This window comes from Alligator mississippiensis, chromosome 11 (genome assembly GCF_030867095.1).
Source record: "Alligator mississippiensis isolate rAllMis1 chromosome 11, rAllMis1, whole genome shotgun sequence".
NCBI classification, from domain to species: domain Eukaryota; kingdom Metazoa; phylum Chordata; order Crocodylia; family Alligatoridae; genus Alligator; species Alligator mississippiensis.
Window position 1 is genome coordinate 3,119,750 of NC_081834.1, and position 26,950 is coordinate 3,146,699.

Genomic DNA, 26,950 nt, shown 5'->3' on the forward strand with positions numbered 1-26,950 from the left:
TGTGCTTTGAACTCTACTGCCCAGGGGGTGGTACTGGCAGCAAACCAAGTCCCCCTCCTACCCTTGGGGGTGTGATGTGGCCAGGCAGCTTGCAGGGGCACAAGCCAGTCTGGAAGGGGGGAGGTGGAAGGGGACTAAACTGGGGTCCCCATCAGCTAGGACTACCCAATCCCAATTTAGGAAGACATGAGACTTTCTTTCAAATTTATTTTGAATTTTTTTTAACTTCTTTTTATTTTATCCTGTCGTGGCTTCAGTGGCCAGCTGCCTTCATTTCACACCTACGCCCCCCCCCCCCAGTCCCCAGCCGCCACCCCTCCCATTGCCTCTCCACCCCCCACATGACTACCCTGTCCCCATCCTTAAACTCTTCCCCCCTTCCAGCCTCATGCTTTCACCCCCAGCACCCCATCTCTCCCACCCACCCCCAGCGAGAGCCGGGAGAGCAGCCGGTCCCGGGTCCCCAGCCCTGCGGACAAGTCACGGCTGTACGGGACAGGGGCAGCACGAGAAGGTTTTTATCCTGAACGTGCAACTGGAACTAGCTCCAACACCCGCCAACATTTGAGAAGCTGTAGGTGTCACGAAGCCCTAAAGACAGCTTCTATATTTCCCCCAGGGCAAACCTTTTTATTCTAGGATCCTACGGCAGTGCAAGCCCACCCTAAGTACGTCTGAAGGACCTGGGAAGAATTTATGTTTCCTTCCCAGATAACTTGGGTTAATTCAAGTTAATTGCCATTCATGCCGTGTCCTGCCCGTGTTCATGGACGTCAGAGCCCTGGACAATCAGCACTGATATAAACCAGTTCTCTGTTGTCTGTTTAAGGGTGCTGAGAAAGAAAGAGATTGGGAGAGAGAGAGAGAGAGATCGGGAGGGCATGTTGGGTTTCCTCCATGCCCTGCAAAGGACAAACACTTCAAACTTCAGCTTTAAGCACTAGAAACCTGCTTGCAGCTCTCTCTAGAGCAGATCTACCCACATGACCCATGGGAATACGGGCTGTTTTCTGGGTCTAAAAGGGCTTGTTTGGGAAATCAACATTTTTGCAACAGGCATGGGGATACAGGCTGGCAGCTCCTGCACGGATCCCTGTGCAGAGGCACGTGGCTTACAGCTTTCCCCAACACCTTTTGCAGGAAGAGGAAGACCCCGACACATGCCGACCTGGAGTGGTCCCGGCTGCAGCCTCCTTCCACCTCTGCTTGAGGTCTGGTGGCCCCTCTCCCCATTTCCTTCAGTCTTGTACTTCCAATGCCAGCATTTTGGGGTAGGGGCTGTCTGTGCTGCATGCATGTGCTGCTACCAGGGAGCTGTCAGCCGTCGTGCAGGTATTTGTAGCAACGCTCATGTTGCTCCAAGTGCCCCTACTCATCCTGCCCTAGTCCATGCTCACGTGTGTATGCTGCCCTCTCACATCTGAGCTCCCTGCCATCAGGAGCCTAATGTCTGGACTCTGGGAGCAGTGTGGTTATCACATCCGGGCGGTGCGAAATGGAGCGCCAGCTTGGTGGTCTACCTGGGGACAGCTTGGGGTGGCAGGGGGTCAGGAACCAGGTTTGAGTCAGACAGATGTCAGTACGAACAGCAGCAGGACAAGGAGGCTGCACCGAGCTGGCCCAGGTGACCGGCGTCCCTTCCCTCAGCCCGTCTCCAAGCACAGAGGCACGGTTGCAAAGCCAGGAATGGGAAAGACACATCCGTGCACTGGGACAGCGAGATGCTGCTCACGTGGCAGCTCCGGCGGGGTTGGGGTGTTTATAGGGCGGATGAGACGTCCCCCCAAGTGACCATCGCTCAGCCCTACATGTTGCAGCAGGGAAAAGCTGCCCCACAACAACCCGTCTCCAACCTGCTGCCTCTTCCAAAGGCTCCCATAGCGGGTTCGGGGGGACGCCAGCTCAAGTCCTGTTAAAGCTTCACACGGGTCTTTATGCCCTGGCCACGCTCACCTCTCAGAGCACAAATCAGTCCTCAATAACACGATCACAGCATGGTCCATGCAGGGTTAACTCAGGCCTAGGGTCTCTTCCCAAGCCCTGAGACGGTGACTCCGGCTCCCTGCTGCTCTCTCAGCACCATCGTCTTCCTCCTCTGGTGTGAGCTCCCCGGTGCGGTGCTGCTGCCTCCAGCCCCCCAGCCTTTTCCCAGACCCCACGAGGCAGCCTGACCCCCCTTACAGACTCCTCTTTCTACCTATCTCCTATTCCTAGGAGACTTTTAGCTTCCTATAAGCCAGATAATTATCCTCTGCAGCTGGTCCACTTCTCCCAGGCTGCCTGCAATGAGTGCCAACGTGCAGCTCCTGCAGCCCCTCACCCGGTTCGCAGCTCCCCGCAGCTCCCCTGGGTGCTCTCGGAGGCAGGTGGCAAGCAGCCTCTTGCTTTCTCCCGGCTCCCACCGTGCCCAGAAACACTCTGCAAAGGCCTCGCCCCGGCAGCCAGAAGGGGAGGAAGCCACCGACTCTACCCAAGGCAGCTGCAACCAGACGGCAAGAAAAACACCATGAGACCAGCTGTCAGCTCTTCAGGTGCTGCAATTAGGTGCAGCGTGCAGAAGGTACCTGGAGGAGATACCCCAAAGCCCAGCACCTTGTGCTCACATGCGTGTGATGCCTCTCCACAATGCAGCTGGAACCAGTGAGCCCAGTGAGCTCAGGTGCAGCTGGTCCCCCAGCCCTTGCCAGGCTGTTTTCTGGGTCTAAAAGGGGCTTGGTTTGGGAAATCAAATTTTTTGCAACATGCTCATATAATGGCTGTGCCCAGGTCCTCCTTGGTGGAGACTGTGCATCATGGGGGATGAAGTTTGGCCCCCTCTAAGCCTCACCCTCCTCTCTCTTCCAGATTTACAAAGTGAAGATATTCATGGGGACGCCCAGGGGCCAGGTCTCCTTCGCTGTCTCTCACCTGCTCCAAAGCAAATGGAGAGCAAAGCTCGGGAACCATAAAACCATGGGGGAAGTTACCTGGCGAAGCTGTGGGGTCCCCCTGAACGGGCGGTGGTTTAAGAACAGTGCATCCTGCGTCTCTGCCAGGGCTGAACAAGGTGACTATCACCGTCGGACGCTGATCCTGGACCTGCATCGAGCTCTCGGCCGTCTGGGAGGCGCCGCTACATATTGTGCACTTTAATTTTCATGGGAATGCAACTCAGGGCAAAGCAACAGTCTCCCTGGTTCCCAGACCTTTGTGACTCCATCCAGCTCTGCCTTGCAGTCTTTGCAGGAGGGTCTTGCACCTTCCTTGCAGGGCGATGGCTATGCAGGAGCATGGGCAATGCTGCACGGGTGTAACAGAGGAGAGGCAGGCACATTCCCAATGCTCTGGCTAGTCAGAGCGGATATCTGCAGTCCTGACATCAAAGGGGCCGGGATGGGTTTAAAGGATCTTGGGCCTGGATGCCCTGGCTGCTGCACTGAAGCTTCCCTGAGCAAGCAGCATCCTGAGGGCTTGCAAGGGGGGTTACCCAGATAGGGACCCTCTGCCCGGGAGTCAGGTTTGCCCCCAGGAGCACGATCCCGAGCCCCCGCGCACATGCACACCTGCACTGGAAAGGCAGCGCTGAGGTCCTCCTGGGGTGCTCTCCCTCAACAGACAGCCTCTGTCTCCAGCAAAGTAGGAAGGAGAGGCGGGTAAGCCCAGATCAACCTCGTAGGTCCACACCGGTAGGGAGTGGGCACGGGGCCCTGCTCCAGCTCCCTGCAAACCAGAGACAAGGGCTGGCACAGGCAGCAGCCCAGAGAGGCAAAGTGACTGGCCCAGGGTCACACAACAGGCCAGTGGCAGGGCAAGACCTGGTGTGGGGGGGAGTCAGGGCTCTGCCCCTGCCCACATGAGCCACTGTCTGCTGGGGAAGCACCCAGGCATAAAACAGCCCCAGGGGCAGACGCTAATGCCCAGCCGGCCTCTTTCCACGTTCATCGAAGGCACCAGGGGTGCAAAATGCAGGCCACGTGCCCCAGCCCCACGAGGCTGGGCATGGCTCGGGGGCCGTGCTCTATCTGCGCAGCCTTTCGGCAGCCGGATCAATGATCATCCATTACACATCGCCACCGCGGCGCGGCCTCCAGCTGCTTCCAGCTGCTGCTGCTGGAGCAACAGCTCGGTTCCCGCGAAGAGCCTGCCAGGACGCCCCCTCCCTCCGGCTGCAGCTGCTGGAGGGGCCACGTCAGGCCTTCCCGGGGCTTCGTTCAAAAGGCTCCGCATAAAAGAGGAGAGGCTAAAATTGCTGCCCCCAATCCCACCCCCCCACCCACCCCCGGAGCTGGCAGCCTTCCCGGATCCTGACGTGGCTCAGATTATCACACTGGGCCCTCGGGCCTGGACCGTTCACCCATCCCCTGCTTGCAAATCCACCCTGACAAGAGTTTTGTGAAGCAAGTGCAGGATTGGGACCCTGCCGGGCCATGCCGGGGTGAGCACCGAGTCCGCGTGCAGCACCGGACACGCCGGTGACACGCCGACAGCGGCTTGCTTTCCTGCGGCCCTTGCAAGCGCTGGCTCCCTCTCCATCCGCCCAGCGAGAGAAGACGGGCAGATCCCAAGCAACCTCTGGTTTCTCAAAGCAAAGGGCAGGGCCCGGGGCCAGCCGGCGGGGTGGCACACCAGCGTGCCAGTCCCCAGCTGGAGCCGACGGAGCCGTACCCGCCAACGCCCGCTGAAATCCAGCCTGCTCTGCCTCCGGTTTCCAGACCCGGCCTGGACTGCACTGAGCCTTGCACACAAAGCAACCCTGGCCCCTTTGCTCTCCGCCCCACTCCAGGTCGCTGCCCACTTGTTTCCACAAGCAAAGTTTGCAGCCACCGGCCCTGGTCCTCCCTCCCTTGAAGGCGAAACAGCCTTCAGGTATTCAGATGGGCCTGTGCTTTGCTTGCAGTCTCCGGGTAACTTTGCTGGCTGTAACGAAGGGATCCCTTTGCTGGGTGCTCCTTTGAGCAGCCTTCTCCAGGACAGCGGCCTCTCTTCCTTTGCAGCCTGGCGGCACAAGCCCAATCTGCATCCGAGGAAATGCAGGTGCTGCCTGGGTCTGACCCATTGCGAACGCAGGTCCAAAGCCCCTGGGGTGGCTGGACTGGGATTAGCCCCTCTGCTTCTTCCACGGGGAGGCACGACCTCCAACCCCTGATGGACCCGGCCCTCAGACCCCCTCAAAGGGGCTCGTCATGGGGTGGGAAGACCCCCAAGCCAGGATTCAGTACAAAGCCCCACCGTCCGGGCTGTCCTTTGCTGGAAATAGCTCGTTCCCTGGGCGATGGGCCGCGGCGGGTGCCTTTGCACTCAAGGCCAGCGATCCCGCTCCCTCCCGGCCCTTTCCAGCGTCCTGTTTTCGGTGTCTCAGCTGGCTTCCCCGCTGGACAGTTTCCCCATAAAATAAATGTCTCATCTGAATGAATCTTATTTTTTAAAATGGAAGCGTCAGCATATTGCGCAGGCAGCTCATAAAGCAACACATAAATCTGCCAGGAAATGCAGCTTAATGCCAGTGTTTGTTTAGAGCAGCAATTGCTCCCCGGGGAGCCCTGGATAATAAAGAGAACATCCACCGGACAGTAAAAGGCGCCTGCCTGCCCTTAACTAAAGGCATGGCCTAATTGCATTTATCATTACTAGAGGGACCTGTTCTTGTATGGAGGGAGCGGGCTGAGACAGAAACCAAGGGCACTGAGATATCCCGCTGTCCAGCCTTGGGGTCCCAAAGCTCCTAGCTGTCTGCCCACCCCATAGCTGGGAGAGGCAGCTGCACCAGCACATCCCCGGGAGAGCGGCGTGGAGAGACTCCTCCATCTCTGGCACAACCTGCCCTGGACCCACTGCAAAGCTGGCTCGGGGGATCTGAACCACGGCTCCCCGGGGTCCCTTGGGGCTACAGGCTGCTCAATGCATCGACGCTGGGCGGACAGCCCTGATTCACGTGTCCCGCCAGGGCTAGCCCCGGGAGGTGCTGGGGGGACGCACTGATCACACGCCCTGCACCCATCTCCCATGCAAGTGCATTAGGAACTCGTGGGCAGAAGGAGAGGAGCTGAAGGGATGTCCCCCCCGCAGTCCACGGGAAATGCCCGAGAAGTCAAGGTGGGCTGTCTCTACCAGGCCAGCCAGGAGGATCCAGTGGAGATCAGGGCATCCAGCCCTGCATAAACTCAGAAGTCGGTGCCCAAAACCTCACGATCACAATGGAGGGGCTTGCGGTGTGAAGGGCCTGTCCCAGAGCTGCGAGGAGCCAACAAGGTGCACGGGGCTGCACCAGCCGCTCTCCACAAACTGGCTCCTGCAGCACTGGGCCTGGCTGCTAGTCCCAAGGGAAACGGCTTGCAGGCCCCAGTGCACTGGGCCTGGGTGCATGCAACACATGGGTGCGGATGGCTGCCTTTCCCTCGGTCGGTCCCTCCCTCCCCGCCCGCGGCCCGAGGAGCCGTGTTTGCAAAGGCTGCAGTGCACTCTTGTGGCCAAACGATTCAGCGACGTGGACGTGGCCTGCTTTGCAGAGAGGGGTCAGGGCGGCACTGGCTCAGCAGCACAGGAGATCCCCTGCCTGACCAGGCTTGGAGCTGCTGGGTTTCTTTGCATTTTTTCCACCCTCGAGGGCAGGTAAAAGATACCTTCCTGCCCTTCGTGGGTGAAGATGCAGCGACAGCCAGATTCACCGAGGGACCGGACAGGTGCTTGGAGGAAAGGGGCATCTGTAGCTAGGGAGCACAGGAGCGAGGAGCACGGCCTCTGCTTCACAGCTTCCTGGACCTTCACTGCTGGAGGCTGCAAGGGAGAGAGGAGCACTGGTCAGACTCAGGAAGCAGACCTCGTGGTAGAGGTGAAACCAACTGGGTTTTTGCAAAAAATATCTTTAATGGTCAGACTCAGCTCACTCTGCTTCCAGCCTCCGCTGTCTGCGAGGCACCTGGGCAAGCTGGACCCCGTGCGTGGCAGTTCACAGGCCACAGCTGACATTGTCAGATGCTCCGAATCAGATGCTTCTCAGAGGCACGTGCTGGGGAACATCCCCTCTCCCTCGGCTTTCCCCTTCCCTGCGGAGGATCAGTTGCACCCCGAGTGTAACTCCAGCTTTGAGGGCCCATGACAGAGACCTGGAGACGCACACGGCAAGCAGCAGCAGCAGTGTGACACACACGTGTTGGCCCAACTTCAAGCGTGGGAGTCACCCCAGTCGCGTTGCTCACGCTGAGCCAGACGCCTGTGCACCTATTCGATGTCGGAGTGGATTTTGCACACCCAAAGTGCAACTCTATTCCACCCTGCTCAAGTCCCTGAAAATCTGCCAGTGCATCCACCTCTAACACGGCCTCATCTCCCCCTGAGACTGGGGCACAAAAAGCATCCCGGAGCAGGAGGACCCCCCCCCACCGCTTGCACTAGCTGTTTTCCAGGGATTTGAACAAGGTGGGCTAGAATTGCACTTGGACATCTAAGTCCAGTTATGCACCTAAGAAGTGGACCAGGCTCTGGACTAGTTAACTGTAACCAGAAAGTCATACCTCTTGTTACTGGGGGGTTTGGTCATTGGGTTTCTTGTTTTAGGTTTGCAGTAAAAACCACAGAAAACATCCATGGAAAATTTTCATCCAGAAAGTTGTGCTGATACTTTTCTGGGAAGGGAGAATAATTCCCCAGCCACCTCGAGCGAACGCAGAGCTGGCCCCGTTGGCCGCAGCCAGACCTGGACTGGGCTGGCACGTCACGGCGCTGGGGTCCGGATGGAGTCTAGCTCTTAGCAGAATCAGGGGCAGCTTCCCCAGCCAAACCCCCTGCCCACATTACGGGAGGTGATCTGGTCTTAGAGAAAGCCAGTCTTGAGCTGGGAACCCAGCGTGTGCCCTGCTTCCCCTGTGACACCCGTGGGGGAACCTCAGTTTTGGTATCGCTCACTTTCCAAAAACTGCAGCGACACAACCAGACGCACCCCCGCTGCCAAAGCCCGCCCGTGTCTGCATGCAACGTGCCGTGCACGAAGCGGAGTGCACGGAGCAGACCCGAAGCAAAGCAGCCCCGTGCCGTGCTGACAGAGAGCTGGAAACCCCAATGGCTCCTAGCAGGAACCTGGTCGGTGTTATCCCCTCTGCCAGCGGCTACCTCAGTCTCCTCGTGCTCCTGCGTCCTGCATTTCTCCTGCCTTCAGCTGCCCATGTGCCCCCCAGGTCAAGTAAGACCCCACCTAAGAGGAAGTGAGATGCTGGGGGGAAGCACTGATCACGCTGCCTGCCCAGGTGCATTAGGAACACAAGCAGGTCCACCATGGTCAGGACTGGAGTTTAAGGGATGTTTCCTCCAGCCTGAGAAACCAAGACAGGCTCTCTGCCTCGTCTCTGCCGGGCCAGTGCCTCTAGCACAGCTCTCCGGCACCTGGAGGATCCAGCGGAGATCCCCTCACTGTGCTCAGGGTGGTAACGTGCACCTGGCAGGGATGCCTAACAGGACCCACCACATCAAAGCCATGGGCAAGTGCCTCCAGGAGCTCACAAGCGCTAAGTTGAGGCCTGGCCAGGCTTTGGGCTGCGAGGGTCTGAAGCAGCCGAGTGCAAGACCCTCGAATTCATGTTTTGGTGCAAGTTCGACATGGAGGAGCAGGGTTATTCACGCCAAACAGTGCTGAACTGACCCTTGAGAGGCAGCCCCTGCAACCAGCCAGTCCTAGAAATCCTAGAGAAGAGGGGCTGGGAGGGAGCTGCAGGGATCACATCTAGCCCCACCCGTGCCTGAGGCAGGATCAGCCCTGGGCAAACCAGCCCAGACAAACCTGTTGTCCGACCTCTGAGCAAAACCTCCATCCGCCCTGACACCACACAAGACATCACACCCAAACCTGCCCTGGGGCCGTGGCAGCCAACGTCCTGCTCCTATAAAAGGTTGTTAATATATGCTCAAGATATCCTGGATAGAGGCCATGCCCCCGCTGCAGAGGAAGGCAAACCCCCCTCACCCCTCCCAGTCCGTAGCAATCTGACCACAGGGTAAAATTCCTTCCTGACCCCAAATACAGTGACCGGTCTGACCCTGAGTGCGGGGGCAAGACCCTCTCGACAGGACCCTCTGGCTTTAGCATTGACACAGCCCAGTCCCCATCCCCAGCCAACACCCAGAGCCTCTGAGGAACCCTCAAACCCCCCTGACCCATGTAGCAGGAAGTGGGGAGGGGGCAACCAGCAAAGCCCAGAAGCCTGAGAAATCCCTATGGTAGAGCACAGACATCGCTGAGCCTAGATCATCCCCCACCAGTGGCTGTCCACCCTCTCCCCAAACACCTCCAGGGATGGAGAGTCCACCCCTTCTCTGGTGTCTATCCCACGGCCTCTCTGCTCTGACAGTGAAGAAGTGTTTCCTGAGATCCAACCCAAAAACCCACTTTGCTGCAACTTCAAGCCACTGGTCCATGTCCTACTCTGTGCAGCAAGAGGCATGTCCAGGTGATGCTAGGTGCTCACTGGGTGGGAAGGAGCTGTGCCGTTCACATATGTTAGAGCTGCCTCCCTGCAAACTGATCTCGCCACCAGGCCCAGACGGTGCATCAGACTCCCAGCGGCCACCTGTCTACACTACAGACAGCAAGGGCAGTTGATGCGACTCTCTGCAATATCTACTGGATGATGGTATTTAGCAGAGACCAACCACCCCGGCCCAGAGACATCTGGACTTTGGAGACATTCAAAGTCCAAACCCCAGGAAGGATCTGGATTTTGTTCTGGGCCACATCAAATCCTGGATCGGAGCATCCCCAAGGTCAGGACCAGCTTTGTGTCCTGCACCTATTTCCCGTGCAAGCTGCCACGTTCCTCGTTGGTCCCAGGTCACTCCATAAACCCTTGTGTGCCAGCAGGTGTTTTGACGTCACAAACCGCAGTGCCAGGAGCCAAACCCAGCAGCCTAGTTTAACCCACAGGTGCTAAGCATGGCAGAGCCACAAACACCCATGCATCAGGGAACCGCTCTAACCAACTGGGGTCAGGAAGGAATTTACCTGGGGACAGGTGATACCGTAGCTGTGCTGCTTGTGGTTTCTCTAAGGTCCTGCATGCTGCCTGGGGCAAGACATCTCAGCATGGGGAGTTGATCCGGTGTGACAACGTCAGTGTCCCATTCTCCCACCTATTTCTGCAGCTTCTCAAGGGCAGGAAGTTCCTCTAATTGGGACCAGTTGGAAGTGCTGCCTCCACCTTCCCTGATCTTACCCCAAGCAGGGAGCTCACCCTTATCCATGGAGCCTTCATAGCACACAAGAGATGCCCGTGTGACTATCTTTGATGACAGTGGGATTGAGCAGGTCTGGCCAGACATCAGGTTCAGCATAGCACAAGTGCTCTTTATTGGCAAAGGACTTGGAAACCACTCTCTGTGCAGACATAAAACTGTTCCCATTGCTTGAGGTGAGAGGAAGGCAGGCACGATCCAGACAGGCAGCAAACACAGACATAGCACATCACCTACCACACCAGAGAGGGTTAGAAGTTTTCTTTGAAAAATCGGAAGCTGAACTGCTCGCAATGAGCTTTGACGACCTTCGCCAGAGCAGGAGACCCGCAGAAGAAGACTTGGACTTTCCCTTTGTTCTCCTCTGCAATCTTCTGAAAGACCTGCCAGAGAGGAAGGGCAGAGAAGGGAGGGAAAAGCAGAGCTCGAGGTCAGATTTTACAGCCAGTGCAGACATCCTTAATGAACCGTCGGTTCTCTCGGTCTCTTCCAGCATGAAGCAAAGCCATGGGGTGCCGATCAGTGCAGCATTGCATGGACTGGAGCACCCGAGGCTCCTTCGCTTGCAACTCCCTGCAAGTCAGACACGCCATCACCTGCTCCCAGCACCCCTCTGCTGCCTGCGCTGCGCAGACGGGGCAGTCTCTGCATGACGGGAGGAATGACTGCCGCTCTGATGCTGGAAAGACACACAAGCCTGGGGCAGACACTTCAACCTCCCTGGTCACGCGTCGCTGACCTCAGGGTGGCTGTGCTCAGACAGCAAACTTTTAAACACCAATTTGAATGGGAACAGGAAATCACCTGTAGACTGAACTGGTTAAGAGTGGTTTAAACAGGGACTGCAGAGTCTTATTGCACTATCTGGGTTAGCTTTCATGATCCCTTTTCTCCTATGGGTTTATTGTTTGCTTGTTTGTCTCTTCTAGCACTGCCCTGCTCCTCTCTTCTCCCTCTTCCCCCCCAACCCTGCTCCCTTCTCTTATGTATTCAGATTTCTCTCCCCTTATACACTGTTCTGTGCATGTCCTGTCACAGCATCTGATGCAGTGAGCTAGAGCCCACAAAAGATCTTGCTGTGTGGATGGATGGACAGATGGATAGAGAGAGAGACAATCTAGATAGATAGCCAGATAATCTACTTGGGTTAGTCTATATGGTGTAAATAGATAATCTATTTGGGTTAGTCTATACAGTGTGGATGGATGGCTGGATGGCTGGATGGATGGCTGGATGGATGATCTACTTCGGTTAGTCTATATGGTGTACATAGATAGATAGATAGATAGATAGATAGATAGATAGATAGATAGATAGATAGATAGATAGATAGATAGATAATCTTTTAGGGTTAGTCTATACAATGTGGATGGATGGATGGATGGATGGATGGATGGATGGATGGATGGATGGATGGATGGATGGATGGATGGATGCATGGATGCATGGATGCATGATTTACTTGGGTTACTCTATATGGTATAGATAGATAGATAGATAGATAGATAGATAGATAGATAGATAGATAGATAGATAGATAGATAGATAGATAGATAGATAGATAGATAGATAATCTTTTAGGGTTAGTCTATACAATGTGGATGGATGGATGGATGGATGGATGGATGGATGGATGGATGGATGGATGATTTACTTGGGTTACTCTATATGGGATAGATAGATAGATAGATAGATAGATAGATAGATAGATAGATAGATAGATAGATAGATAGATAGATAGATAGATAGATAGATAGATAGATAGATAGATAGATAGATAGATAGATAGATAGATAGATAGATAGATAGATAGATAGATAATCTATTTGGGTTAGTCTATACAGTGTGGATGGATGGATGGATGGATGGATGGATGGATGGATGGATGGATGATCTACTTGGGTTAGTCTCTACAGTGCAGATCTACCCTGGCTTCTACTTGACTTCAGACTAACACAGCAAACAATGTCTCTCTAGTCTGTAAGTGCAACTCTACCCTGCTTTCTATTGAGCAAACCTCCCATCTGCTACTGTGGGAACCTCTTAGGTAAGGAGACAGACACCAGGCTTGTGTGCTCGATTCTCCCCGTGCAGCTCCTTGCTGGCTGCTCTGGCTTTGTCTCCTGTGCCACCGTGACCTGGGGCTCAGCCTGTCCAGCAAGTATTGCTCCAGACAGCGAAGAGTATGGTTGAGTTGGCTTCCTGCCCCGTTACCTTGCTCCAGTTGGGGCGGCCTGGCTGGGTTCTGGTCCTCAGTCCCGTGATGGAGTCCTTCTTTTCTTTCTTCGCCAGGAGGTCTAAAGCCATCTGCAGGCCGATGGCCTTCATGTCGTTCTTGCCCAGGGCGGACGTCATGTACATGTGCATCTCTAGGAAGCGGCCTAGGCACGTGAGGGAAATCAGAGCGACAGCTGAGTGTCTGGACCTTGGCTTGTGAGGACAGAATGACTAACCCACGAGGCCTCCACCCCAGAGGACCGCCCAACCCTACTGTCTCTGCATGGAAAGATGCCTTCGCCGGGAGGGCAGCCAAAACTACATGTCACCAGCAGTCGGGGCTCCCGGTGCTGAGAGAACAGGACAGGAGCTGGTCACCAAAAGAGCAGCACCCACCCCGATAGCACATGGTGGTGCAGCAGACAGGATCCTATTTGCTGGCAGGACCCTCAAGAGGTCATAGCTAGTCCATGCCCTGCTCAAGGCAGGATCGACCCTGGCTAACCATCCCAGCCAAGGGTCTGTCCAACCTGCTCTCGAGCATTTCCAAGGATGGAGATCCCACAGCCTCTCCACCCTCATTCCTTCGCATCTCCAACCTCAGTTTCCCCTGCTGCAGCTTAAAGCCATTGCTCCTAGCCTAGCCTTCGAGAGCCATCTCCATCCTTTCCATAATCACCCTGCAGGGATTTGATGAAGACTGTTATCAAATCACCTATGCAGTCTTCTCCAGACCAACCTCTCCTCTCCAGACAATTTTAGCCCCCAGATTTCTTCCAAACAGCCACCCCCATCCGACATAGGACACCTGCCAGGAGCAGGGGAACAGGCTTGGTGGCAGCAGCCAAGGGACCACGGGCTGTGCTCCGAACCTTCAAGCCATGACCCTTTCCACTGGCCCGACAGCAGCCTTTAATGGAGCCAGGACTGGGCACAAAGGCCGTGGCCCACACGTGCCCCTGGCTGCCTCTCCCTGCCCCACACCCTGCTCCCTGGGCAGCACAGACTCTCCAGTGGGGCATCAGGGGGCATTTGTGATGGTTAAGGCTGGTGCTATGCAGCAACCGCAGCCAGCAGGATTCTCTGACCCGGCCTGCCGCTTACCTTCAGGCTCCTCGTCAGCCTGGTCCATCTCCAGCCTCGTCAGCAGGCTGACGAACCACTCAAAATATTTCTGGTCCCGGTTTATCCAGATGAAGTCGACCTGCAAAGTGCCACCAGTTCTTGGGGACGCGCTAGCGGCACAGTGGCAGGGAGAGATATACCGCGAGGGCATCGTTGCTCCTTGCAGCATCCATTGCCCCGAAAGGGGTGGAAGATGAGCGCTGGAGAGCAGGTGGGGGCATGAAGATAGTCCTGCCATGGCCAAGACTCCTGGGGGCAAGGGCAACTCTGCTATCCCCTCTAAGCCAATGCCCCACTTGTCCCCTCAGTTATGTTATTGCTTAAAATATAGCAGCCAAACTGGCTGCAGCCACAGTCCTATAAGGGCTGCACAAAGGCACATGGGCAGCAAGTCAGGAAGAGACCTAATTTAAGGACAAGTCCTAGGTCCAAATATTTCATGGCCCTGAAGCCCGACCCCGCAAGCACGGCCTAGAAGGACCGTGACCTCACCTTCCTGAGCTTCATGTCGTCATCCTTGAGGGTCTCGCACCACGAGTAGCTGCAGTTGGGACAGTTCTGCTTCTGCATGCGATACCTAGGACAACGCAACACCCTCCGTGTCGGCAAGGAGCCTTCCAACGCCAGCGCGACGGCACCCTTCTCATCTGGGAAGCTGGCGTCTCCTAAACTCTAGGACTCCACAACTCCAGAGTTGCAAAAAACCCGTACAAAGAACCTCACCCTTTTTCAATAATCAGGTCTGGAAAACATCCCCGTCCACCTGCTGGGAATACCTCTTAGCTTGGACTAAAGCTTCCGCGAGGTTTGGGCGGATAAATGTGGCTTGGGGAATGTCTTTGCAGCTCCCTCTAAAGAAGATCCATGAAGGCATCTGTCTCAAGCCAGGTGGAATGAGATTGTGCTATGGCCTCAGTTTCCCATTTGTAAAATGGGGTTAGAGCCTTCCGACCTCACACGCGGGAAGATAGAGAAGAGTGGCCATTACACACAAGATGTTCCTGGCACCTTGAATCGACTCCAAGGGCTTTCATCTGGGGTGGAAAAATTGCACCCAGGCAGCCTATGGAAAGCCATGCACCACTGACCTGTACATGATGCTCTGCAGAATGGAGGCGAAGGGGGTGATGCCGATCCCAGCGCCGATCAGCACAGCGTGCTCTGAAGTGAAGATCCGCCGCGTGGGGGTACCATAGGGGCCGTCAACATAGCACTGGGGGGAAAGGCCATACTTGACCGTGTGAATTTGCCCCAGAGTCACGGAGATCGTTTCTGTGCCTGTGCTGGAGGGGGCAACACCAGGCACATGGATGGATCAAAGGGGTCTTGCCCTTGCCCTTTGCACACCCCCAAAAACCCATTGTTCACAACTGAGGATCACGCTTGCAAGACGCTGAAGCCTTGCAATTGCATCTCTTCTGTGTTCAATGTAACTGTGACTGTCAGGTCCAGATTTATCAAAGAGCCCAAGATCAGATCTTCAGTTCAGCACCCATCGTTAGCAACCTCGGAGCTCTCTGGACAGAGATCTGCAGGCCTGGCTGGTTTTCTGGCCAGGCTCTGCCATGCTTGGTCCTTGCTACAGGAATGGGGACAGGAGAACGTGCCAGCCCTGGAATATGCCTCATTTAGGGGACCCTGTTGCCCCCTAAACTCCTATTGTGCATAGTGTAGGAACGCTGTAGGGGACCTCACTTGGGTCAGAGAGCAACGGTCCGTAGTGTAGACATGCCCAGGAGATCTGTACAGCCGCTTGCCCTGCCCCTGCAGCAGTCTCACAGCACTCAGCACAAGCAGCAAGGCCCACCTAGGCAACAGTGTGAATTAGCCTGCCCTGAGCTTCCCCACACCATGGGCATTCATTAACCAAAAGGGCTAATTAGCCCTTTTGAGCATTTCCACGCTACTCTGCTGTGACTGTGGCATACATAAAATATAGCTTTCTCCCTGGAGCTGGAGGGCTTTGATGCATGAGTCTGGGCCCTGAAGAAGGAGCTCGCAGTGGGGAAACGATGTCCCAAGTCTTCAATGGAGTTGCCTGCACTCCGGGGCCTGTTTGCACAGCGCTGGAGGTGGGTGAGGGCTTGAACCAGCGATGCAAAGGAGAGTCTTACCTTAATGTTGCAGAACTGGTGGTTTCCCCCCGACTTGGCAGGGACCTATTATGCAAAAAAAAAATCAAAAACCCATCAACCAAAATGTTCTTAACCCCTTTCCAGCTCTAGTATTCAAGGTGCTTTGCTTCTGATGCTCTGGTAACACCCAGCTACTTATTTCCAGTTGGCTTGAGCAGGGCAGGGACATCCATCCTGGTGATATGGCTCCTGCCCCTTTTGCTGTGACAAATGCCCCAAGACTAAGTCACACATCATCTTCTTCTAGCAAGGAGCCCACCGCTCGGTTTCAAACCAGGCGTGCGTACGATGGCTCTGCAGAGAGGGGTAGCATCCCACGTGCATCCCAGGCTACCAAAACGTGACCCGCGTTGAAAAGAAATGGTCCAGGCCATTAGCTCGTGGGGGGGACTTTCAAAGATATAAACATCTGCTCCGGGGACAAGTAGATGTCTGGGCAAATTAGCCAGATTGTAATCCAATCAAATATGGATTTAAAAAAAAAAGTAATTATCTGAATTCCCACAAAGGCATTGTTAGTGAGGGGCCGGGGGAGGGCAGAACAGATTTACAAAAATGTCGATCCCACTGACAACGGCAAGGGGGCGGGGGAAATCTCGGCACATGGCAAGAGCGGATAATAGTTTAACTGCAAGAGGGAGAGAAACTCATTAAAACGGTGCATATAAATTCTTTATCTGTAATGACTACCCCGTCAGCTGTGACAGAATCAATATCCTGAGAGCTTTTCATATCAGATGATAAAAGCCACTAAACGTGGCTCTCAAACTTCCTAGCATTAGTATGATTTACATCTAATTTTAGCTTTATTTTTTTCCCCTGAAAAGAGAGAGAGCGAGAGTGAGCGAGCCTTTGCTGATTTAAAAAGGTCTTTATATTTATTCTTTGTCTCTCTAAACGCCCTGCTCGTGATGACTGTATTATGCCACATTTTAGCTTCCTCGTGGAATCTCTTCCAACATTCATAAGAAGGAATTCATCACGAAACCCCGGTACCTCGTCTCCTTACGTGACGCTTACCGCCTGGTGCAAACCGGCAGCCAACGCGGGAAGTGCACGAGCACATGCACGAGCACGTGTACTAGTGCATGAGCACTAGTATTTTCCTCTGCAGAGGACAAAAGGAGAACGACGAGTGGTATGGAGTCATCATGGAGGTCTTGACCCAGAAAACAACGCTAGGTTTGCTTCATTGAAGCACGTGAATAATCCCACTGAAATCCAGGGGGATAGTCACGATAGGGTTGCCAACTCTGACTAAAGCTATTCCAGGAGATTTTTTTTAAATCTTAAAATATCCTATTACAATCTCCCGGATTGGTTTCAATAGTCACCGGGAGAGGGATGCCGATTCTGGTAGACTCCCGGCCAGTCTGAGAGGGCTGGCAACCCTAAATCACGGGCTTCACATTAAGCACGGACATGTTTACTGGGTTAGAAGAACCTTAACTACCCTTCAGACCACGTCACCCAGAAGGCACCCCAGTTTCCCCTCTTGCTCGGCCAACGCAGGGTGCCACGAGGCATCATGGTAATTGGTAAAGCCAGGCCCTCCATGGAGAACTGGGTTAGGAGGGCCTCAGACTACAGCTCCCAGGAGCATTGCAGCACCTCTTTCTGAAACAAGGGCTTCTGCTCTTGGTCAACACCTAAAACCCAGTTGGGGCTTGTGTTGGGGTTTTTCCCCATAAAAATGAACATTGAAACCAATGCTCGTTGCAAGGAAGAGCTCCACTGTCTCCCAAAACACGGTTTGTTTGGAAAAGCCCTACACTTGCTCCAGCTGGGGAACGCGTGACAAGCTCTCCACCTCTCCAGCATCCACCCAGCCCATGCTCCGAGCCGTGTGGCCCCGGTAGCGATGGATACAGATCAGATATGGTGGGTTGTCTTGACAACCGATGAAGAGCCCTTACATCTCTGGGATGAAGGATCTCTTCTTCCGACTTTTGGGCACAGGTGAGGTCTGCAGATCCGCAGGCAGGTTTGGTGGGTTTGTAAGACGTCAACTCGATCGCTTCGTCCTTCATGGTGGCCACCATGCCAGCTGAACCCGAGGACCCGAACAGAAGATCCTAAAGCCAGGGGGAAAGACAGTCTTGCCATTAGACACGTCCCCGATGGACTGGGCATGCTCTGATCTAGGATCCGGCCATAGCTGCTCTGCTTTGGTGTCAGGTCTGGCAGCTAGTCTGCTAAGGGCTGGGACCTGGGGTTTAGTTCACTTTTCGCAGTCTGTATCATGTTGGACAACCACCGGGACCCAGAGCTTTCTGCTTTCTTAGGGGCACACGTCTGACAGCAGCTGGGAAGGGGCTGTACCCCTGGGAGGATGCACAGCAAGCAAAGCTTGAGCCAGGTCCCCAGACCACCCCCGGAAGAGGAGCGGTGTCCGGGTCTCCGTGCCCAGCCGGACGTGGCAGAGACACTCCGGCTGTCAGCGGGGCAGCATCAAAGAAGCAGGGAAGAGCAGGGTCTCTCCTGGGAGATGCAGCTCCAGGTTGACAGGAGGCTCTGAGTACCTGCCGGGGAGCATTCGATACTGCTCACGGCTGCGTATTCACTAGCCAGCAGAGCCCTCTATATGCCCGATGTGAGAACATCAGCCTGGGAAAATGCAGCAGCTTCTGAGGCCCCAAGCAATGTGTGTCCAGTTTCCACGTAGCAGCAAAATGTCCCTTCCTTTCCCCAGCAGCCTTCGACATACAGGCCGCGGCTCTCTCCTGAGTACCATCACTGCCACCCAGTGCCACCCTCGCCCATTTTAAAGGCCCTTGAGTGCTGGAGTCTGCATTGGGAAAGGAGCAAGTGGGTGCAAAACCCTGGACGTGGCCTGCTCAGCTCCCACCCTCTGAACCAGGATGTCAGGCGTGATGGACCCAGGGTCTAACCCAGCTAAGGGTAGTCCCAACTAGCATTTTAATCGTCCTGAGGATCATGCCCAGCTGGTACAGACCTGCATCCATTTCTGGCACCTCTTCTTCCTGAGGCTGCGGGTCAAGCGTTTTGGTGCCAGGCCGGGCGGTTCGGGCTGCCTCACGTACTCGTACAGCCTGTTGGTCCATTGTCCCAGAGACCGGATATGCAGCCAGATGGTATCTGCCAAATGCAGGCCAACCATTATGCAAAAATAATGGCCCTCGTGTTGCTGCTTGGACTGCGGGAAGCACACGCTTGCCCCAAGATCCTGCAGGGATGGGTCCTCAATGCAGGTTTATGGTCCACAAAACAAAGTCACTCCAGGGAAGATCTGGAGGTGGGGTGGGCGACTCTGGACTCTGCCCCAAGCCTCAGAGAGAACAGAACTGGGTGCAGCATGTGAAGCTAAATGCAAGCTTTCAAATGCAATGGAGGAAGCAAAGGGGGATGCTTACATGTCATCCCTGAAATCCTTTGCCCCCATGTAAACCGGCAGCTGTAAGGCACCGGGCTATATCGTTGCAAAGCAGTAAGTGCTTTGGGGAAGCTCTTCCCTTTCTGTGCAGTGAAGCCCCAGCTGTGCCAAGGAGAAGGCCGGCAGAGCAGCCAAAAAGGTGGGAGAGGCCAGGAGCGGGCAGTGGGCATCTCGGATCAGCTAGGACGTGTGCTTCTACACTGGGGAGGGAGGGAACATGGAACAGGGCAGGGAAACCAGTCACTGGGCCGATGAGGAGTGCTGTGGTTTATAAACCCCCTCTGCATCCAGATCCAGAGGCTCTCTGAAGGCTGCAAGACCAGCGATGAATGAAGGGAGTTTTGGATGTTGAAACCACCCCGCCAAGCCTAGCTCACAGGCTGCAAAACCTCATGGCACCATGGAGAACGTTATCTGACTGCCCCGTGCAAGTGTGTGTGTCTGTTTTGGCTGCTCAGGGGGGTTTCCAGCAGTACCTTGCTGTTCAGGAGCACTGCTGATGGTGAAAGGATGCCATTCGTATGCGGCGATGGCTGGGATGTTCAGGTAGACGTAGTCTCCGGGCTTGTAGTGGAAAGACTGTGGTCTCTTAATCACCAGATGAGTCACCTGGGTTGAAAGCATGAGCAGAACTGTGAATGCAGCCTGCCACGGTGAGAAGCAGGGGAGGCACCAGACCAAAGGGTTGTTAAAGGGCTTGGCATGAATAGGCCTCTGCCTGGGTTAGCTAGTTAGCACGAGGAAGTGACTAGTGTTTGACCTGTGGCTATCACACAGTGAGGACGGCAGAGGGAGCTACACCCGGATGCAGAACAGGTGCATGGCTCAGTGCTGGGACTTTTGGAGAGTTAACCGCTGCAAAGTCCCCACCCCATCTCAACCACCTTCTCTACAGCATCAGTGTGATGAAGATGCTAATGAGGAAGGGCTGTTCAAAGCAAAAGACCTATCAGATGTGTGCCCCCCTGGAATTAGCAGGGCAAGGAGATGTTCACATGCATGTGTTCACATGCTTGAGATAACATACATGGGCTGGCATGCATGTGTAGAGTGCATCTAAGCGGGGCCCAGAGTAGGCACAACATGGGAAGAAACCCAAGTGCCTCTGGCCCTGGCTGTCACCCCCTCCAGGGACAGCCCAGGGGATCAGAGTCGACAACGTCACAAGCAGTGCTCATCACGACTTAGGTCTCCTTTGCCTTCCAATCTGCTGTCCGGCACATCTCATCCAACGTCTGCATAGCAAGTCAGGAACAGGTGGAAATAGCACCCAGAAATTCCCACGCCTTTCTTTCCAGTCCCACCTGCTCAATGGTGGGATGGTTTTAAGGGGTGTTTCCCTTCCTAGCCTTCCCGGGTCACGCTGGGGACACACCTTGGATGGCAGGAGGTTGATTTCCACGATGGACAGCCCCCCGATGCGCGACACAGCGAGGCCAACGATCTTCTCCGTCACGAAGAGGCACCCCGGCACGACAAACCACTTCCAGAAATGCGGGCCGTGGAGAATCAGCAAAGCCCAGAGCGGGATGTAGGAGAGATGAGTCCAGTAGAAGACCTGCAGGGCGAAACAGCAGCTGCTTAGTGCAGATACTGACTGGCTGTTAGTGACGAACAACAGCCAAGACTAACGAGCAGAAGAGCGGCAAGATGCAGCCCAGCTCAGCTATTCTTTTCCTGGCTGTTTACAGGCATGGGCTGAGCCTCTTCTTCTCTATCCCCCCAAACAAACCACCCCAATAGCAAATGAGCAAACAACACCACCCTGCAGTTAAAATCCCAGGAGAAATCAGGGCACCCTGCTGCCTTGGACTTCAAATATATGCCCAGACCACGAAAGGGCTATTTATGTCAGTGGGGCCAGCTGGGATTGAAGCAGGTGTCACAGACAGCGGAGCTTCCTTTAGTCCCTCTGGATTTCTTGCTTTGCAAAGCCCCAGTTTCTGCCCCCCAGGTCCCCAATAACTGCCCCAGCATGGCTGTTATAAAACCCAGGGAGAAGCAGGTCCCTCGGGCACAAGCCTCAGCATGGGGGGAAGGTGGTGGCACCACCTGGAAGCGAGAGCAGCGGAAATCCAGGTACCTCGAAATGGCCGCTCCTGCGGACGAAGGTGCTGGAGCACAGGAGCATCAGGGCGATGAGGAGCTGCAGGATGATCCCCGTGATGGAGGCGCTCCCGCCCACCCAGCCGATGCCGGGGCGCGTGGTGAACAGGTACTCCCAGAGGGAATAGCAAGCCTGGGTCTGAGCCAGCCTGGCTGAGCACAGGGAAAACAGCCCACGCCAACGGGATTAGCTACTGGTGTCATCCACAGGCAAGCTCAAACCAGGGCACCAGCCCCTCCGTGGGAGGCGTGCCTCCTCTCTGAGCTGTATTTATAGTGGAGAGGCGTTAAAACCCACGGAAGGGCCGAAGCCCGGCACTCACCGAAGTTGCCCACGTGGGCGCCGGTGTGGACGGTGGCGAGCGCGGCCACCACGTACCCCACGAGCTGGTGGAAGACAACGTTCTGGTCCAGCGGCAGCACTTTGGCCACCCAGGTGGCTCGCAGCCAGGTGAGGCACCGCCGCAGCATGAGCACCTGGGGGGCAGAGGACAGGCTGAGCTCCCTTCCGCGGACGCTCCCTGCCTTCCTCTTCGGTGAAAAGAGGGTGTCATACCAGGCCACTGAGAGCCAGGGAAATGGAGCTGCCGTGGGCGTGGGAGAGCTATGCTGCTTGGAGCCACAAGCCGGGCACGTGGACAGCGTGATGGGGGCCTGTGGGTCAAAGCCTCCTCTCATGGGCAAGGCTGTCTGCTCAGCTGCGGCCTCCTTAGCAAGGGAGAGGATGTGTGGCTCTTTCCAGAGCACCGGCCTGGCCACGGGGTGGATGCATGGAGGCACCAGCAGCCACCGTGGGGCTCAGGGATTCCCATCCTCAGCACCGTGGCTGTGAGAAAACTCCCCCACCCCACCCTGGACCTCTGGCACCCAGGGGCTCTTCCCCCCGCCGGCAGGACGGCCCAGCTCGGGAGAGACGCAGGACTCACGCCAATGAAGGTGCAGTTGAAGTTGAGGCACTGCCCGCACCCCCGAGCCACCTGCACCCAGCCCCCGGCACCCGCGTGCCGGAGCGCGGCGAGGACGAAGAGGAGGATGTTGGTGCCCACGTAGGTGCCCAGGAAGAGGAGCTTGCTCCGGTTGTTGTGCCAGTACGCCGGGGTGAGGTAGCGCGGCCGGCGGCTCGGTTTCTTGTGCGCGGGGGGCTTGAGCCAGTTGGCAGCGCTGTCGGGGAGGAGAGGAGCGGGGCTGGGGATGCAGCCGGCGGCTGGCACCGCCCGTGTTCTACCAGGCTACATGATACCGCTGACCCAGCTGGTCCCCAGCCTCACCGCGCGAAGGAGGTGCTGGCCTTCCCTTGCAAGCCTGTGGCCGGGGGGCGGTCAGAGCATGCGGCCTCATGGCACTGCTCCTAGGACGCCCTCGAGATTTATGCCACTTCCCTCTGGAGTGAATGCAGCCTGCGAGTCTCCGCTCAGAGGCTGCGGCATCTCTTGGTCTCCCACCAGATGGTTGATGGCACGATGGGGAGGAGTGTAGCTGTTGCAATGCCCTGGCCTGGCCCTGGCAGGGGGCTTGGGGACACACACGGCACCTGCCACCTCCACGTCCCAGCTTCCTGGAGGGCAGGAAGTGCCCAGCCTGTGGGCTCTTGCCATGGCGGGGAGATTGGGGGACTCTCCATCAATGGGGGGAAGCAGCCATGAGGCTGATGTGTTACCCACAGCGCTATGTGGCCCCTTCATTGTACGGACTATGAGGAGAGCTGGGGCTGGACCACCACAGCCAAGTTTGCTCACTTCCACGTCCACAGTTTCCTCCCTGGGAGCCTCTGTCTGCTGCTCACAGGCTATGAGGAGCCTTCCAGGATATGTGTGTGGTGAAGCCATGGACCCGATTTAAGCAGGAGGGGTGGAGGACAAGCTCAGGTCCCCTCAGGAGAGTCCCAGCCCCGTAGGACAGAGGTTCCCAACCTTTTATTTGCTGTGACCCACTGCTGGGAGCAGAGTGCGGTGGCAGTGGCCCGTGGCCCAGGGGTGGGGGAGTTCCCGGCACGCAGTACGGCTCGTCCTTTGTATGCGGTGCCACTGGCATTGCCCCCACGGCCCTCATTTGGGTCACGACCTGAGGTCGGGAACTGCTGCCTTAGGAGATGGGGCCTTTCCTTTTGCAACACCCCAATCTTTGCCCGGCTTGCCGATCTGCACGGGATCAGCCCCATGTGCACTGAGCTGCTGTAGACCTATGCCAGGAATTGCGGTGATTCGTAACTGGGCGAGAGATGGGAGCAGCAGGCTCAGGCGCAGGAAGCGCATGCGGCTGGAAAGCAGCACTGGGAGCGCGCTGGGGATGTGGCATCCTGAGAGTCCATGAGTTTTCAAATGCAAAGGCCCTGCTTTGGGAGGGATCCCTGATGCCTCGACTGAACAGGGTCCAGCCCGGTGGTGAAAGGAGCACACGCAGCCTCAAGGGGAGAAAATTAAAGACTCCTGCCCGTGACTGATTGGCTGCAGACATGCATAATACTCACAAACAGGGGGAAGGGCAAAGTGCTAACGAGAGAGAATGATTAGAATCAGGACCCCCACGGGAGGATCTAGGATTTTGAAAAGGGGAGTGCAGGTGGTAAGATGCATCATCCCATATAACACAACACGCTCTATTCTCCAGATAAAAAGGAACAAGAAACATTATTAACATGCTAGGTACCTAGGTTTAAAATAGAAGCAAGAACAAATTGCTTCATTGGAATGAGTTGAAAAAAAATCTGCAAGGCCGTGAAATAAGAGCTATGTTACCAGGAGCAGCCAACAGACAGCAGAACTGCAGAAGAAAAGCTAGCATGATTAGTGGAACATCGAGACCATTAAAAAGCAGAGGGTCGTTAACACCTGTGGAATGAAGGGTTTAGAATGAATCAGGGAGATGATAATGGGCCATGAATTCAATTGACCCTTTCCCTGCTGTCTAAATAGAAATGCCACTGCCACTGCCAGACAGGTCGTTTTAAACTCGGCGTGGAGCAGCAATCAAAGGGAGGCGCGACTGCACCATGCACCCCCTGGACCGCCCCCCATCAAAGCTGCTACCTTATGGTCAGGTTCTCCATCACCTCCGGGAAACGTTCCAGCTCCTCCTTGAGCTCCTCGAAGGTGATGGAGCCGCTGTGGTCCTTGTCGGCCGATTCGAAAAGTGCCAGTGTCAGGTCATCCAGCTTCTCCTCTGGCAAGGAGATGGCGCTCTCCCGCAGGCAGGACTTCAGGACCGTGTGCAACTCATCTGGGTCGATGGAGCCGCTACCTATGAGGAAGGAGAACTTGCACCTAGCCCCAACCGCAGCAACAATGTGCTTATCCTGTGCTACTGAGATGGCCGACAGAAGTGTCCTTGCTGGTGAACCAGCTTATGGAAGGCCCAGGGGCTTTTAGGCCTAGCTCTTGCCTTGGGTGCAGAAATAGGCCTCCTTCCCTTCACCCAGGACTTTCATAAGGAAGCCACTCTGCTGGGGCTAATGCTGTATGGCTGCTAATAGACTAGCCAGCATATTTGTCTGAGATTGGTCTAATTCTGATGCCCCTGCAAGGGACCGACAGGAAGCAACTGCATGGGGGATGCGAGTGCCAAGCTTCAATCGACAGGGTTTGCTGTCTCAAGGTGTACACAGACATCCTCCGCCAGAAGCAAAACATCATGGCGAATTCCACTTGAGTCTCAGTTCTGGAATAACCGGGAAGTGTCTATACCTATTTCCACCTTTCCTAACGGAGAAATACAGACAGCATTTCACACGAAGACTCGCGCACGTTGGAACTGCAGTACTTGACCAAATGGGTCATTTTGATCCTCAAAACTAACCCCCTCTGCAAATTTCAGGTAGGGAGAAGGAAGTCAGGTCCCTGGCTGCAACTCTGCCCTGGTGTTTCTGATCGAAACAGTCACCGTAAACACCGCTTGTCACAAACACGGATCTTTCATTTTGTAAACTACTATTGACTGGGTCAGACCCTAGGTCCGTCCTGCCCAGTCTCCTGTGTCACACCGCGGCAGAGAGCAGATCCTGAAAGGGAGAATGTACAAGGGATGAGCAGGGTTTTTCCCACTGTTCCTCTCTCACTTCCAACTTCTGGTTACACCAGTGACATATTTGAAGATGAAAATAGAAAACAGCCTACTTTCCAGGAGGAATTTTTGGGGTGGATAATCATTCGCACTAAAATCTGAGGAAAAAATGAGATTATTTTATACACGTGCAAATTCACACACGCATTTTTCAGGGTCTCACCGTCCACATCGTAAACTTGGAAGAGGAATCTCAGCTTGTCTGTCTCATTTCCATGTATGAGCAGGTTCAAGGCTTTCAGTAGCTCATCTAAACTGATGGTTCCACTCTCGTCTGAGTCAAACAGGGCAAAAAATCTCTCTGCAAAGAAAGACTAGAGAAAGAGGAAACATATTTTCAAAACCAGTTGAGGGGCCTTCCAAACTATGAATTAAGAGCATGGACATCTGGAATCATTATTACAGATTTTATTCTGTAGTAAATGTATTCCCTATCAAGTAGTAGATGCACCACTGGTGCAAATGCCATAGGTGCAAATGTAGCATCTGGCCAGTAGGTAGCATTGAGCAAACTACCTCTCTCGACTGACCTTGAACTAGGGAGCAGACATGTAACCAGGTCACTAGCATAACTTACACCAGTGTAGTTACTCCCCACTTTGCAAGAGATAAATTTGCTCCCGAGTGGACTCGTAGAATCACAGAAATTAAGGGCTAGAAGGGACCTCGAAAGATCAGCAAGTCCAATTCCTCCGGGCACGAATAGTGCTGAGATCAAATATATAAGTAATATATAAATTCATTTTTGAAATTGGGTGCCACTCAATTTACAAAATGACTAACGCTGCATAGCACTGTGTGAATGTCATGTGCCCAACTCCATGCTTTCCCCCAGAGTAAAGTCCAGCTACTCTGGGGTAAGCGCATCATGGGTCCACAACCGACTCTTTCAAAGTCTTAGACAAATCTTTCCTCAACAGGAGCTGAATACCACGGCGATCGGCTACCTCACAACCGAGGAGAGTGTAGGGTGGATACTGAGCACAGCCGAGGGTTGCAGCAGCAGTCGTGCTGCGCTAGCAGAGTTACCCTGCATGCTTGTAGCAGCCGCACGTCACGAGCACCGTGCTCATCCGAGCTAACATGTCCTACTTCTCAGATGGGTTTTGCAACTAGCATTGAACTCTGTACTGCTGTGGCTGGACTACGACTGGCCCCTGAGCTAGCTGGCTTAAACTGGACGTGTGTGGTACATGAGGGATGTGGTGCTGTGGTGGCTGCAATGTGGAGACATCCTATTCCTTCACCTGTTTCCAACAGATGCTAATGATGTACAGTAAATATTATGATCATCCTCCGAGGTTTCTTTCTAACCCTGTGTCCTTAGCTCCTGCTCTTTTAATTTTTTAGCTTCTCCTTCTGTAACGGAGCCGGGGTAATGGGCTGCAGGCCAGTCCCACTCTACCTGCATTGATTTGCAGGCTCAGTCCCTGTTCCCTCCCCAGGAACACAGAAGCGCCGCTGGTTTCCCACCCCCAAGAGGAAACGTGCCTCCTTCACTTTAAGCGCCGTCTTGAACTCTTCCAGGTCGATTTCTTTGTCCTCGCCAGCGATGCTCTCAAACTGCTTGGTCATCCACTGCAGCCACTCAGCGTCATCATCGGCGCTCATGGTGGCAGGGAACCTGCGAAGGGCACACAGGGGAAAGGCCCGTCACTGTCGAGGCTGCGGGAGTTGTGCTGATGCGAAAACCCTTCAGCAGGATGGGAACCGATTTGGT

The 26,950-nt window shown here is 55.0% G+C and overlaps 1 protein-coding gene across 1 annotated transcript; it reads right to left on the reverse strand.

The window, feature by feature from the left end:
- Nucleotides 1-6,415: 6,415 nt before the first annotated feature.
- Nucleotides 6,416-26,850, reverse strand: NOX5 (NADPH oxidase 5). Its single transcript, XM_019477373.2, has 17 exons — nucleotides 26,722-26,850; nucleotides 25,394-25,544; nucleotides 24,201-24,411; nucleotides 22,101-22,335; nucleotides 21,498-21,651; nucleotides 21,152-21,327; nucleotides 20,444-20,626; nucleotides 19,545-19,677; nucleotides 18,631-18,773; nucleotides 17,591-17,749; nucleotides 15,654-15,698; nucleotides 14,628-14,752; nucleotides 14,032-14,116; nucleotides 13,519-13,618; nucleotides 12,412-12,578; nucleotides 9,968-10,580; nucleotides 6,416-6,753 (listed from the first exon to the last, which is right to left on the reverse strand). The coding sequence occupies exons 1-16, from the start codon at nucleotides 26,839-26,841 to the stop codon at nucleotides 10,449-10,451; spliced, it is 2,319 nt and encodes a 772-aa protein (XP_019332918.1). The 5' UTR covers nucleotides 26,842-26,850; the 3' UTR covers nucleotides 6,416-6,753; nucleotides 9,968-10,448.
- Nucleotides 26,851-26,950: the final 100 nt, after the last annotated feature.

Bases quoted from the DNA above. Each gene is read 5' to 3' on its own strand.
- NOX5 (XM_019477373.2), bottom strand. From the start codon at position 26,841: ATGAGCGCCGATGATGACGCTGAGTGGCTGCAGTGGATGACCAAGCAG. The intron at 21,328-21,497 runs GTGAGTGCCGGG...CCCTGTGCTCAG, and splicing joins CGCCCACGTGGGCAACTTCG to CCAGGCTGGCTCAGACCCAG. The intron at 10,581-12,411 runs GTAACGGGGCAG...CCTCTCTGGCAG, and splicing joins GCCGCCCCAACTGGAGCAAG to GTCTTTCAGAAGATTGCAGA.